Raw genomic sequence first — 15093 nt, forward strand, 5'->3', positions numbered from 1 at the left:
TCACCGTAAAATATTTTTTTTTATTCTTGGATTGCTTTTTACTGCCTACTTCTTTGGGTTGTTTACATGTAATCACTTATCTTTATAAAAGTGGGTATGTGTGTGTGTGAGGACATTTCTTAACCTATATACTCAACAAATTTTTAATCTACAGATTTGAAATTTGGTATATAGGGTATTCAGACATGTGGAAAACTTTAATCAGTTTTCATCAGTAAAAAAAAAAAAAAAAAAATATATAAAAATAAAAAAGGGTTGCTAAGAGGTCAAAACTGACAAATTGGTACTTGGGAGTCAAAGTTTTTATCTGTTTGCTAATCGTTTTATGAATGTGCATGCGCAGCTTTGAAACATGACAACTTCTTTATGTTAAGAATAAGTAGGTTTGAAAACTTTGTAAAGATCATGTCAAGCTGGTCTAATGGTTATCGTACTTGATTCAATGTCTTTATATTTTGGTCTCGATTTCAGCTTGAGTATTATAATAATTTTTTTTTTTTTACTTACAAGAAACGAATTGTTTAGAATAAAAATCATAATACTTGCATACACATTTCTCAGTTTCTGTAGTAATTAAAATATTATATTTATGTATTTAGTGATCTGCTAGTATAATATAAATATATATATATATATATATATATATATATATATATATATATATATATATATAAAAAAAAGTAAAATTTAATCTTTCTATTTTTTTTCTAAATAACCAAAGTGTCCAAGGCTGCAAAAATAAATTGACAAAGAAACAAATAAAAAGTAATTTAGAAATTATCTCATATTTCAAGAATGAGAGTTCATATAGAAACGTTGTTTGAATTTGAATAAAATATGCATCAAGTGTGCTTGAAAACCAATTCACAACGTAATATAAGGGAAATAAATATTTTACGTGTTTGAAATTTATCACAAATATATTTCAGAGCTATACTCCATCTTCAGTATGTTGTTTTGTTTCTTTTCTTCCTTGCCATGTTGTAAAGTTGGAGAAAGAAGTCTGTTTGTAACAAGTCGCGCGTTGTATCTCAGCGGTTGAATTTTCCAATGTTTGAACTATGCGTAGTCAAGAACGAGAGTTCATATAGGAACATTGTTTTATATTACTTTTATATATAATGAATTTCCAACTTGAAAGGCTTCTCCCCTTGTGTGTATGTGTAGTAGTGAGGGCAGTACAAAAAAGAAATATAAACTTTTTTTTTCCTAAATTAAACTAAGTCAAAATGAAGAGAAAACACCAAGCATGCATGTGGGAAGGAGGTTGGTTGGTTGGTTGGTTGTTTTACGGCATATCAACCCTTTTCAGGTTATTTAATGCCGAATCCAAAGATTTGGAAGAAAAATTTTTTTATTTAATATATTTGTTGTTTTCAAGTCAGTTTCTATTTAACCCATAGTTGGGACCCTAACAGGTACTACCACTCCGGGTCAGAGTGGACCTGGGAGCAATGGCAATTAAAGGGTGGCTCCACACTCCCCAAAGCCCGCAAGCTGGGACCTCACCACTGGATATAGTTTAAGGTCATATCCAGGACCAGAGGGAAGGAGGAGACAGGAAGTCATTTAACTTCCCTACAGCCATCATGAATTGTAGGCACGGCCAAAACGAAACGAGGGAGTAAATATTTTTTGACAGAGTCTTTCTTTAAAAATCTACCAGAAATCAAGTAATTATCTAATCAATACGAAATTTTCACTGATTATTAAGTGAAGAGTAAACTTTATAAACGGTGTACTTTTTTTTTTTTTATAATTGATATTTATATTTTTTTTGCCTACAAAACCCTCTTTATTTGTGGGTACAAATGTTTAAAATAATCAGTTGAAACTGGACGAAATATAGTGCATTGTAGGGAGGGTGAGGATTGTAGATAAAAAAAAAAAATAAAATTTAAAAAAAACAAACAATGTATCAGAGGTTGAAATGGAAATATTTAATTTTTCATCTTGGTGTTTTGAAGTGTGAAATTCATTGACCATGCTAATAATTATTCTTTCAGATTAGCAAAGAAAAAAAAGAAAGAAAAATTATATATTTTTATTATTTTTACAAAAAACACTTTTAAATCTTAGAAAAATAAATTAATAATTTTCTTTTAGTGGGCCCAATATTGCAAATATACCATTAAATAGGAAATGCTTTGAAGAATCGATAAGAAAAAGAAAAAATATTAATAACTGCACATTTTGCTAAAAATACGATACTTTCTTTCTGCAATTCGTTGTTAGGTAATATTACCTCATCTATGGTAGACCATAAGGCCTACACACAGTTGTTCGTACTTAAAAGTTTTCCTTTTTGTTGTGACCTGCGCTTGACTTAGTTTTAAGTGTGGGGCACTTGCATCTATCAAACTCGTCCAGAAACACTTGGTCCTGATGGCAAGACAGGGTCAAGAGAAACAAGTGTGATACTAGAGGCAGGAGTTGTCTTCAACACATACGGCACCTAGCATTCCTAAAATGGTCACCCATCTGGTACTGGCCTCATCGTTGCCCAACTTCAGAGATTATGTAGGTAATATATATATCACTTATGAAAAAAGAATTAATCTATATATGTAAAAGCGAAAATGTATGTATTTATGTGTGTATGTTTGGATGTCTGCTAAAAACTTTCGACAGACGCAACGAAAATTCACAAACTCGGTATCATATTGAAGCTCCATCCTTTGCTAAAAAAATATCGAAAAATTGGCCAAAAACGTTAACTTTTTCACCCCGAAATCAACAATTTTCGACGGGGGGAGGGGGGGTTCAACAAAAACGGTTGTCTCGTGACAATGACCGATTCTACGCATGCGTCAGATGACGTCGTGACCTGATTTAATTTAAATAATTGAAAAACCGAACAAATTTCATGTACGTCGCGTTAGCTCAGTTGGTTAAGGCCTTGGTTCATTATCTAAACGTTAGTGTGAGATGTTTTTGTTTTTTTCCCCCGATTTTTTTAATTTAAATATTGAACCAGTGTTATTTAAGCCATTTTTTACGTAACGTTCGTTTTTCTGCTTTTTTTTATTTTTTTTTTTTACTTCGCTTATTCTTAGCGACACCCAAAAACACCCGGGTACCCACCGATTTTTTAAAATTTTAATATCGAAACAGGCTTATTTAAGCCATTTTTCACATGCTTGTTTTTCTGTTTTCATCGTTCGTTTGCCTTACGTTAGTTTATTTTGTGTTTTTTTTATTGTTTGATCGCCGCGTAGCGGGGAAAACAGAAACTGGCTTCCGCAACTTGACGTTGTCGCACCTGCTAATTTCGGTTTATAAACGTCAACTTAACACTTATCAATTCATCTGTTCCCGTGATCGAGATTGTTAGGTCGCAGGGTTTTTTTTTTCCATTTCCTTTCCACCTCCGCGTCAAACGTTCGGGGTCCAAGCCTACCTTTATACTAAAACTATTTTTTTTCTTTTACACCTCCAAACAACCGGCCAACGTTTTTTTTTTGTTTTTTTTTTTTAACAGGGTTGTTTTAATCTACACCCCCCACCCCACCAACACACACCTACAAACACCCGGGCAACGCCGGGTACCCCCCGCTAGTCTAATATACAGTTGATTCTTCACTTAATCGTCAAAACATTAAAAATATATGGAAATTTACAGGACTAAATGAACTTATTTGATCCTATAAATGCTACCGTAATTTCTTCCAAACTATCATTAAACTTTGGATTTTTTAATTTAGCCACGCAAAATCTATAAGGTGAGATAAAAGATGGAATTATTTGAAATTCAGATACTTATGTTATATTTTTGCATACTCTTACAGCAAATCATCCTAAATCTTATTTAGAAAAAAAAGAAAAAAAAGAAAAATTGGTCTAAAAACCTTAAATGTGTTATCCATAGAGACAAAACTGGGGGTGAATGGTGTTTTTTGGAAAATTTTAAATTTAAAATTCTATTAAAAATAGAAAAAGTTTGATATTATCCTGCTTTTCATATAAAATTCAGGCTTTTATCTTTCTGGAAAAAAAAAGTTGCTCAAAAATAATGAATTTAATAAATTTTAATTCGCTTAAAAAAAAATTTCAAAAAAGAAAAAATTGTTTTTTTTTTTTTGCTGTGCCTAATGAATTTTTTGTTTCAGGGTAAAATTAGCATTTTCTAGTTTTCAGAGAAAACTGTCAGAAGAAGGGAAAAGAAGGGGGGCAGGAAACGAAGAGAAAAAACAGCAAAAAAAGAAAAAAAAAACTTGGAAGATAGCGGGGAAGATAAATAAAATGCAGCCAAACAGCGATAAAAAAAAAAAAAAAAAAAAAAAAAATAAGGATCTCACTAAAATCTGCTTTTTCAAAAAAGGGGAGAAGAAAAAAAAAACTGCATAGCCATGGTTCTTATATCTTTACCTTCAGGTGTTAACCGACTTGGTTGATGTAAGGACATTATATGACTCTCCAGATTTTGAATTTCCACTTTATAGGCTTTCATCTGGACTTCAAAATCTTCAAATAAATGCTGGAAATATCTAAACACAAAACAAAACATAATTAGCTGAGAGCATATGATAACCGGCATCAGGTTTTAACAAGTTTTTGATTCATTAAAAAAGTTTTAATTTTTAAAATGATAAAATAATTTTTAAAAATTAAAATAATTAAAACTTTTAATCACTTGAAACAAAGCAGACTGCTACTGAAGTGTAAGTGGTTACTGTGATAAGTGTTAACTTTAGGAGGAGGAGGAGGAGGAGGGCAAACCTTGGTGGAGAGTTGGGTAGCAAGATGTTTATTTACATTACATTAAACTCTTCATCTATCAGGGTAGAAAATCTGATCACATTCAGGGATAACAAATAGTGAAAGGGTGGGATTTTGCTGCATATCATTATAATTTTTGTTGTAGAGAATACAAGTGCAATAAGTTTGGCGCTTATTCAGTGGAAGTACCTGTAAATCAAGCACAGGGATGTGAATGTGGTGATATGGCAACAATACTCCATCTACCGGTAAATGGTGACTTTATAAAAAAAGTCACACTTGTTTGTTGATTAATAGAAAACGACTGCCACAAATAAATTTGATACGGTTCTTTAATGAAGATGAGAGATGAATATTTCAATTAGAAAACCTACAGAAAAATGAAGGATTAGAACTGAAATTGACTGTCGTTATGATCATCAACACTTGGTCACTTGAACATTTTATATCTTCAATAAGTTTCCAGACTTTTTTTTGTACAGCCGTTTAAAATCGTCGTAGACTCTTGAAAATTCAGTATAGGGTGGAACAATAAAATATCACCTTAGAAAAGATGACATGATTCCATTTCTATTTGATAAAAATCACCTACCTTTTTTTGTTGTAGACCATCTACTAGTTGGCCAGTTGTGTTCAAATCCCAAGGCCGATAGGAGCTTTCTATCATGTTTGAGGTTGAAGGCAGCTACATTGAATAGATGTCAACTACTATATAATCAAGTTAACTGAATTGACTTTTTCAATAAAAGTTTTAAAATAAATATGTCGTCTTGTTTTCTTTAGGGTGATACTTATCGTTCCATCCTTTACTAATATTATTATTCACCGACGAAAGCAGGGAGTCTGCGGGGGATGATGAGGTGTGGGAGGACTAAGGAAGTCAGAACAACAGAGTTGATCGGCCAAATAAAGAATTTCATGGATATAGACCGTCATGTGTCTAGAGACAATAAGTAGACAGTTTGAGGTCAGTGTGGGAACTGTACACACAATTATTCGCAAGGTACTGAAAATGTGGAAGATTTGTAAAGTTTGTCTCAAGGGTACTCAGAAAAGCTCAGAAAGAAAGATGTCATGACAGTAGAGATTGTCGAGCCGATCAATTCCGATCTCAATTCTTGAAGCTTGATCTACTACTAGGACCTAGAGATCAAGAAACAGAGGTCCCAGTGGAAGCACGCTGGCTCTCCCAGACCCAAGGTCAGACAAAGCAAATTCACATAGAAACTTACGAGGATCCTTTTTTTTTTTTTTTTTTTTTGACAGCACGAGCATGATCTACATACACTGAGTTCTCACTGGACAGACAGTCCATAAGGAATATTATGTTGAGATTTTAAGGGAGTTCAGGAAGAGATTCTATTGGAAGAGGGCAGCACTATTGAAATTGAGTCAGTGGCATTTCGACCAGGACAATGCACTAATCCACAACACCATCCTTGTCACAGACTATTTTACCAAGATGAGCATCAAGACAGTTCCTCACCCTCCCTATACCCCAGACCTTGCTCCCTGTGACTTTTGGTTATTCCTTAAGCTTAAATAAAACCTTAGAGGCTGTTGTTAGGAGACAATTGCGAAAATGAGATATGAAAGAGGTTGCGATGAGGGTCATTAACATTAACAGGACTTCCATGGAGCTTTCCAGAATTTGTTGAAACGGTACAAGTGCATTGCAGCTGGAGGACGAGAAGGGATTAGAGTTTCATGCGTGACTATCAACAAAAGTGCCCATACAAAAAAGTCTGGAAACTTATTCAAGGCACCTCATAACTTTTGGAATTTTTAAATCGAGGATCGATAATTTGGGGGATTATTTGGATTATTCAAACTATGGTCTCTTCTTGGATGTTATTTGCACAACGTTTCGGCCAATGTAACCTTCCTCAGCTGCGTCTTGTTGAACTCTAGAATCTGTTCAGAATTTCCAGCGGAAACCTTTAATCTGCGAGAATAGCTTGCTCTCGTTCCGTCAGGTAGAAGTTTAAAGTAATTTGTAATTTTATTCTTAGTATTGCTTGTACTGAGGATTGAACCTTCAACCTCTAGAAGAGTGTCACTTAGAACTGATTATTACTTAGCAGTTATTCTAACATCTTTTCAGCGTCGAGGATAGGGGTTAATGAACATATGGTAATAGTGTAGTAATCGTTAATATAGATTGGATAGAATTTGAATTATTTAAGGGGACGGCTCAACAAGAACTTGTTTACATTGGACTTGAAGGTTACCACATTCTAGTTGTTCGCGAATTAAGCCAGTAGAACAGTATTCCACAGGCAGGCAGTTCTAGGAAAGAAGCTTTGTTCATGGAATCTACGTTTAGATTTAGGCACAGATAGAGAGTGTGGTAAATTGTTGATAGTGGTTGTAACTAGTCGAGTGTTTTTTTTTTTTTGTGAAAGTTTGGCAAGTGGGGGAACCATAGATTGGAGTTCAGACTAGCACTTGCCATGAATATAAGAGCAGAGAAAGGCTTGCAATGTCTTTTCTGTGGTAAAGAGGTTACAAGAAATAAGAAAATGGCATCACCTACTAAGTTTTGAAGTCGGTTTTGAACTATGAAGGTAGAATAGAGCATAGCGAGCAGCTCCCGCCCAGATATGGCAACAGTACTTCATTTTAGAACGTAAAAATAATTCAAATGATTAAAATGTGTTTTTTTCTTTACATTTTTTATGTTAAAAAAGAAATTCAAGAAACGAGAAAAACTTACTCAGTTGGTGCCGTGTTTTCGTCTTGTAAAACAGCAGATATTTCTTCGGTTCTTTGACCCATTTCGGTGTTTTTCAGTTCCTAGACAAAATAGATAATCTTCATGTCACAATAAGAAATATTTCATTATGAATAACTTCGTTTTTAGAGAGCGAGACATTTTTTTTAATTAGTTTTTGGATGTAAGGTTTTTACTTGCCTACCCGCGAAGGCAAATACAAGATTAGTTTTTAATGCGAGAAAAATATAAACAAGTATTTTAATGGAATGTGCTCCAGCAAATTCAAAGCACTTGTATCCCCCTCCCACTCAACATAAATACACATCACAATGCTGACAAGCAGCAAAATCCCACCCCTACACAGTAGAGATCCCTAGATGCTGGAAAGCCTTTACTCAAATAGTTTCTTCCCTTGAACTAATAGACTTCAGAATTCCTTCATGAGCTCCTGCTTCCCTGACTGTACTGACATGCAGATGTTCAAGTGTAATGTGAACAACAGACACCTCGCTCCTCAACTCCCTATATGGTGTCCCTGTAGATTTGATCCCAGAAGTATCCCTTATGTTCAAGTGGCATCATGTTGTTGGGTGGGGGCAGAGTAACAAAAAAAAAAAAAAAAAAAGATGGGTAGGGTCACTAGACAGATAAAAAATTAAAATTGCCCCAGTTTAGAAGGATTTCTCCCTCAACGAGCAAAGACAAAAGACGGTTATGATAGATATTTTATGAGTTGGAATGAGCTTTAATCTTGAAAGAATCAACAGATGGTTTGAATATTGGATGATTTTAAAATAAGGAATCAGATTCAAAAATGTTGGGAATTCTAAAAGATTACCTTCTGACTTTGAAATTCTTTAAAATTATAAAATACTAACTGGACGCCCGACGTTTCCTGGTTGTACAATATGTTTAAACATGATATTTTAATTTATGCAGATTGCATATGTATTATTATAGAATCAATCCTCTATTGAATATATATTATATTACGAGGAATAATTTGTTCGGTGGACTAATCCACAGAAATTCTTTTTTTTAAATAATATCGGTTATCAAATTCTGTCAGCCTTTGTTTAAAACAAAAAATTACTTGATCAATTTATGTGATTTTCGGAATATGACCTCTTTATTCTGTGCCAAGTACATACATCAAAGATATCTGAATTTTTGTTTTGATACTTGTACAGTTTAATTAAGTTTAATCAAGACATTAAAAAAATGAAGATATAAAAAAAAAAAAAGTTATATTGTACGTAGATTATGGAATGAAGTTCTCCGGGAAAAAAAAAAAAAAAAAATTCACTTAATTTGATTAAGTAGTTTTTTTTTTTAACAGTAAAAAAACAATTTGTTATGATACCGAGCAAAAGGTAGTCAGGTTTCAATTTATAGGAAGGAAAGCTAGTATTAAAGATGAGGAGGGAGTGTCTGTGCTTTAAACAGAGTTATCTCCCTCCCCGTGGCATGTTCAAAAAATTCCAAGATGGCTACTTTAATTGCGCTCTCATAAAAACGTGTTTCTCCGCTGTAAAAAAAAAAAAAAAAAAAAAAAAAAAAACTACCCAATCAAATTAAGTGAAATTTTTTTTGAGATCTTCAATACAAAACAGACACATTCAATATAAACCTTTTTTTTCCAATATTTTCATTTTTTAATGTCTTGATTAAACTATACAAGTACCTTCTCTTTTGTTTTTTAACTAAGTAACTCTAAATAAACAATAAAAGTTGTTGGTACTAGTGCACTTATTGATCGATGCTGAAATAACCACATTTAAAAAGCCGTTCTTAACATGGGGAGGGGAGGGTGTTTTGTACCTATTCTGTACTTTAACATTACAATTGAATAAAAAAACCCAAAAAACTTTAAACTCGGAAATACGATTTAAAAAAATAGCGCGGATCAGTAAGTGCACTAGCACCAAGTTGTTTTAAGTATATAATTTAATTTTATATAAAATCTATTTTAATAAATTAAATCAATATATTGGGTGCTTATTTTATTGACAGTTAAATGAAATATGGAGGTTCAAAATTACATGAAAACTTAGGAAAACATTTTTAGTGAAAAATATTAGTATAAACCAAAAGTTATGAAAAATAATTTAATTTTTTTTATTCATGTAACTTCTACTTGTTTATTTTTTGCAAGTTTTGGTATAATGCACTTATATTATTTACCAATAAGTAAGTATATTCATAAGCTTTCTTGCTATTTTATTTTGAACGGTCATATTTCACTTAATTGTCAAAAAAAAACAAGTCAAGCACACAGGATCCCCCTCCACGAATGAACGATTTCAGGGCAAATTTAGCCCTATAATACCCCCAAGGAGGCAACCAGAATTATCTTAGAAAATTTATTCTGGCAAAAATTGATTTTCATCATAACTAATGTTTGTCTAAAATTTGTTTAAAAAATTAAAGAAAATCCAAAGCATAATTATTAAGAAAAATGCAAACAAACGAACAAATGATTTTGATGCAATTTTACCCCAATAATGGCCCCTATGGGTAGGCAACCAGTTATACCAGCAAAAAATTTACTTTTACCATGACTAATGTTTGTACAAAATAAAAAAAAAAAAATATCCAAGGCATGGTTAAGAAAAGTGCGAACAAACGAATGGGAGTGAGTTACTAGGTTCAATCCCTCCTTTGTCGGTGGACCAATAATATATTAGAAAAAAAAAAACCAAAAAAACATTAATGTTAAGAAACGTTACGTAAATTAAACTTTTTATTTTACATTTTTCACTAGATAAAAAAAAAAAAAGAAGCACATTTTGCCATTTAAGATTGTGGCATTGTTTATTTTATCTGATGCTACCATGACCGGAAAACTATGCTGGGGGCTCTGATGCCACCACAGCAGATGAGGACAGCCAGTGTATAATAAGATTCATTTCATATACTAGCAGGGGTGCCCAGTGTTGCACGGTCGTAAAATATGCTTAAATATTATATCTCATTTTACGCAGATTTCATATTTATTATCAGAGTCAATTATTTCATATTATATTGGACAGAGTTTATAGTCATGATTTCAAAAGTAAAGAAAAAAAAAAAAAAAAGGAATGATTTGAGTGCCATCATCTAGAATCAAAACAATTTGATTGATTGGTTATTGATCTGTAATGCTCCAATTTAGTCCGCCACACCTTTATTTGTTCATTCCAAACAAGGAACATTGCTACCTAGATGCAAAGGGCTATATTGGGGGCGCTGATCCCACCAACCTATGCTCGGGGCCCTGATCCCACCATGATCACCAACCTATGCTGGAGGGCCTGATCCCGTTATGATGGGGCCTTTATTTTACCACGACCGTCAACCTAACTTATCCATCAAATAAAGTAAGCACAAACCTGTACAGTTTCTTTTTTTAATTTTTCCACTGCAACAGCATTTCTTTGTACACCATTAGAAACCGTTCCAAGAATTTGTCGAAGAGCTGCCATTTCAACCTGAATCTTCTTCATAGATTTGTCAGTCATTCGACTGATGCTTTCTCGAATTGTTTTTTCATGTTTTATGTGTTTTCTGCAAATAAAAAAAACAAGAATCATAAATTTTGTATTTGATCCATAGTAATCTCGATTAAGAAAAAAAAAAAAAAAAAAAAAACAGCAAAACATAACGGAACAAAAAATTTTTTTCATCTTCATATCATGGCTTGTTATTTTTTTATTTTTTTTTTTGATTGATTGATTAGTATGTAATGCTTCAATTTAGTCCGTCACACCCTTATTTGTTCATCCTAAACAAGGAACATTGCCACAGAGATGTAAAGAGCTACTTTTGTTTAGGAGCCAAATTTATGGGGATGGGGTGTGGTGACAGTTGGTATTCTAAATTGGGGAGTTGAGCACGAATGTTTGTTTACATTTAAATTTATGCATGTTGGCTACAATGAGAGAAACAGAGGGAATTCCAATGGCAAGCAGTCCAAGGAAAGAAGCTATTAGAATAGAAAGTTATCCAGCATCTGGAAGCCAATACAGTGAAGAAGTGAAATTTTGCTGCTAGTTGAGTTTATTGGGGTGGGTGGGTGTTAACGTTGAGGATATACAATTGGAATAAGTTCGTCAAGGCTGGGTGTTAAGTGAAAGAAGGGTGGAGGTGAAAGATGTGGGAAAACTGGAAAGGGAGAAAGATAGAAAGATGGATTGAGAGAGGCTGCAATAAAGGCGGGCTCCCTCTACTGTGCTAGAAAAATTACTCACACCAGAGAGTATCCTTTATCGCTATAAAGCCACAATTTGCCCATGCATGGAGTACTGCTGCCACAACTAGACTGGTTCATCTACCATGAGTCTCTCTCGCTTTTAGAGTTGAAAAAAGGATCTCCAATCTAATAGACTCTACACTACCGACCAAGCTCCAACCTGTCCCATCGCTTCAATGTTGTATTGCACTCCATGTGCTCCGATGAACTCGTAGCACATGTGCTCCCTCGGCGGACATACTACCGAGTAAGCCGACAAGCAGCAAAATCCCACACCTTCACCGTTAAGGTCCGTAGATACTGGAAAGAGTTCGGAATTCCCTAAGTTTCCCACTCTCATCTGTACTAACACGCAAAAGTTTAAATATAATTTAAACAGACATCTTGCTGTTCAATTCCCCACAGTCCACTGTAGACATGATCCCAAATGGTAGTCCCTTACGTCCAAATGTCAATACACCTTATTTGGGATGAAAATTAAGTGTTACACACTTTTTAATCCCTACTATTTTGTTTTTATGGCACTGGACAATGCCAGATAGCCATGCTAGTCCTTTATAAAGAATTCACAAGATTAGTAAATATTTTTTTAAAAATATTTACACAAGTCACATTCCTGACAGGCTTCTGAAACTTGTCCCACCTTATTAATTACTTGCTGTTTGTGTAGTTAAGATTATGTGAAAATAATGTTAAAAACAGTATTTCCCATGCAAGGTTAAAAATTAAGCTGAAAGTGGAAAATTCCAACTGAAGTAAAGTTCAAGATTAGGAATACATGTCAGGCTATGACATCATAAATGCTGAAGTAACAAAGAGATTGCATCAGCCATTACAACAAAAAACAATTAAAAAATAGATGACCTGCAATTGAAAGCATTTTTTTTTTTTTTTTTTACATGGAGGTCACCACTTATCAAGGCCCAGAAGCCACTCTGGGATAAGGGTTATTGTGTGTACAGTAATCAATGGGATAGTATCGTAGAAATAGTTAGTACTGAAGATTTGATAAAGTGTCATTACTTAAAGGAGCGGTTCATCAGGAATTTGTTTGTGTTGGACTTGAAGACATCCAAGTTGAAGTCGGGAGGGAAACAGGCAAGCGGCAGAGAGTTCCACAGGGGTGCACTTCTAAGAAAGAAGCTTTGTTCATGGAATCTACGTTTTGATTTAGGCACAGATAAAGAGTGGGGAAAATTATTAACAGTGGTTTCAGCTAGTCGGGTGTTTTTCTTGAAAGATTGGTGAGGGAGGGACCAGAGAATGGAGCTCAGACAAGCACTTGGCATGGAAATAATGATAAAACAAAGACAAGCTCGCAACGTTTCTTCTGCGGGAGAGAGGTTGCAAGGAAGAGAAAAGGGCATCCTCCACCAAGCCACAAAGTCTATTTTGTATTCTGTCAAGGCAGGATAGGCTGTTTTTAGCAGCTCCTGCCCAGATGTGGCAGCAGTGCTCCATCCTTGGACGTACTTGGCTTTTATATAGATAGAGAATTGCATCATTAGTGAGATATCTTCTGGAGTGGTAGAAGGATCCCACCATTTCCCCAGCGACCTTGGCCACAGACTTGATGTATATGTTTCATTTCAGATTAGGAGTAAAGGTCAAATCCAGAAGCTTATCAAAACATGGGGCCTCCGCAAGACGAGAGCCATCCATTTCAATTGATGCCAGATGAGGATCAGAGCGTTTATGATGTAAAGATAGGAGCTTGGTCTTGGATGCATTCAAGGTAATCAACCACCTCTTCTCCCACTGTACCACGCACTCAAGATCTGAGGAGAGAGAATCAGAGAGAAGATTGTCATTTACGGCTTTTGATGTGTTGCCATAGATAGTTGTGTCATCAGCATAGATGTCAACGATTTTAGTATGTGTTTTGGAAGATCATTAATATAGATCAAAAAAAGAGTTGGGCCCAGGATGGACCCCGAGGGACTCCAGCATTAATACTGTGGGCCTCTGATTTCTGCTCATCAACCACTACTCTTAGTCTCTATCAGAGAGAAATGATTTAATGTTAAATCTATGCCGACAGTAACTATACGAGAGAGTTCGATCAATTTTTACAAGTGGGTGATCATTACCACCTGGAGACTGGAAAGTGGGTGATCATTTTACATTGAATTTATATGCAAAAGTGATTCCTCACTCTAAAATAGTTTTAAAGTTTCTTTTTACTGATAAGAAAGATACATGAAAGTGTAAGTAAATTTCCGAGCAAAGCTGGGTCAGAACAGCTAGCGTATAATAAAATTAATTTTTATAATGTACCGGCCTGGGGTGCCCGGGTGTTTGAAGGTGTGTGTTGAGAAAAAAAAAAAAAAAAAAAAAAGTGGTAGTAGGCAGGCAGACTCGAACCTGTACTGCGAACGAGGAAAAGAATGTGGAAAAAAAAAAAAAAAAGACGTTTTTGCTGTTATGTCAGAAATGATGAAGGTTTGAATTAAGGCTAGTCAATCGAAAAGAGGGGATGACTTTCGAAAATATCAGTGGAAAAAGCGACCCCCCCCCCCTGTAGAAAAGTGCCCAGTTGAGGGTGAAGGAATTCATGTTTTTGGCCAATTTTTAGATATTTGTTGTCCGAAGGGTCAAGCTTAAAAATGATACTGATCTCTTAAAACCGTCATCTTTGTCAAAAGTTTTAGGCAAACATACATACATACATTTAAGCAGACGTGAGATTTATATAGTAGATGAAAAACAAAAAATTTTTAAATAAGAATTGAACTTACTTTAATGGTTCCACACACGATGCTAATTGGCTTGGGAGTTGATTTTCTTTCAAGGCTTTTGAATTACTGAAATTAAAAAATTTCAGAATAGCTCATTTACGATAAATAGATATACAAAGTGAAAATAAAATATAAAATTCAACTCAAATATTAAATTGCAAAAAATTATGAAAAAAAAAAAAAAAAAAAAAGTGGTCCAAATGCCCCCCCCCTTCCTATGTAGTCTCAATAATGAACACGAGAAAAAAAGAAATCTAACACATTTCTATCTCTCTACTCTTCTCCATCCATCTCCTTCCTCTCTCCCAAAGCACTTTTTCATCCAACCAATCCATTCCTCTCCTTGGATATACACACACCCACACAAACAATTGATCTTTATTTCAATTCCTTTAGAAACGAGTCTATGTTCTTTTTAAATAAAACATAACATAAAAAATCACAGAAAAAAAAACAAAAAAAAACCTCTTGACTAAACTTGGCCCAGTTGACCCTCAGAAAATGATTTTTTTTTTTTTTTTTAATTCTAAATATTATATACAGGGCTCTACAGATAAATTTATTTCTAGTTGAACTTTGATAACTAAATATTTCTGTTTACTAACCAAATAGAAAAGTTACTAGCCAAACTTATGGGATTTTTTGGGGGGATGGGGGGGGGGCTGACATCTTCATTCCGTGACAAATAC

The 15093-nt window shown here is 34.2% G+C and overlaps 1 protein-coding gene across 3 annotated transcripts in view; it reads right to left on the reverse strand.

Moving 5' to 3' along the window:
• The window catches only part of LOC145259110 (nucleoporin p58/p45-like), a 123336-nt gene that overhangs the window by 79256 nt on the left and 28987 nt on the right, over positions 1-15093 (reverse strand). For all 3 annotated transcript variants that reach the window (XM_080116774.1, XM_080116776.1, XM_080116775.1), the window contains exons 6-9: positions 14405-14470; positions 10807-10981; positions 7436-7515; positions 4369-4487 (exon numbers count right to left, since the gene is read on the reverse strand). In XM_080116774.1, the coding sequence (XP_079972900.1) occupies positions 4369-4487; positions 7436-7515; positions 10807-10981; positions 14405-14470 (440 nt within the window). The remainder of the gene's footprint in view (positions 1-4368; positions 4488-7435; positions 7516-10806; positions 10982-14404; positions 14471-15093) is intronic.

This window comes from Euprymna scolopes, chromosome 34 (genome assembly GCF_053919585.1).
Source record: "Euprymna scolopes isolate OS-2025 chromosome 34, ASM5391958v1, whole genome shotgun sequence".
In the NCBI taxonomy this organism is placed as follows: Eukaryota; Metazoa; Mollusca; class Cephalopoda; order Sepiida; family Sepiolidae; genus Euprymna; species Euprymna scolopes.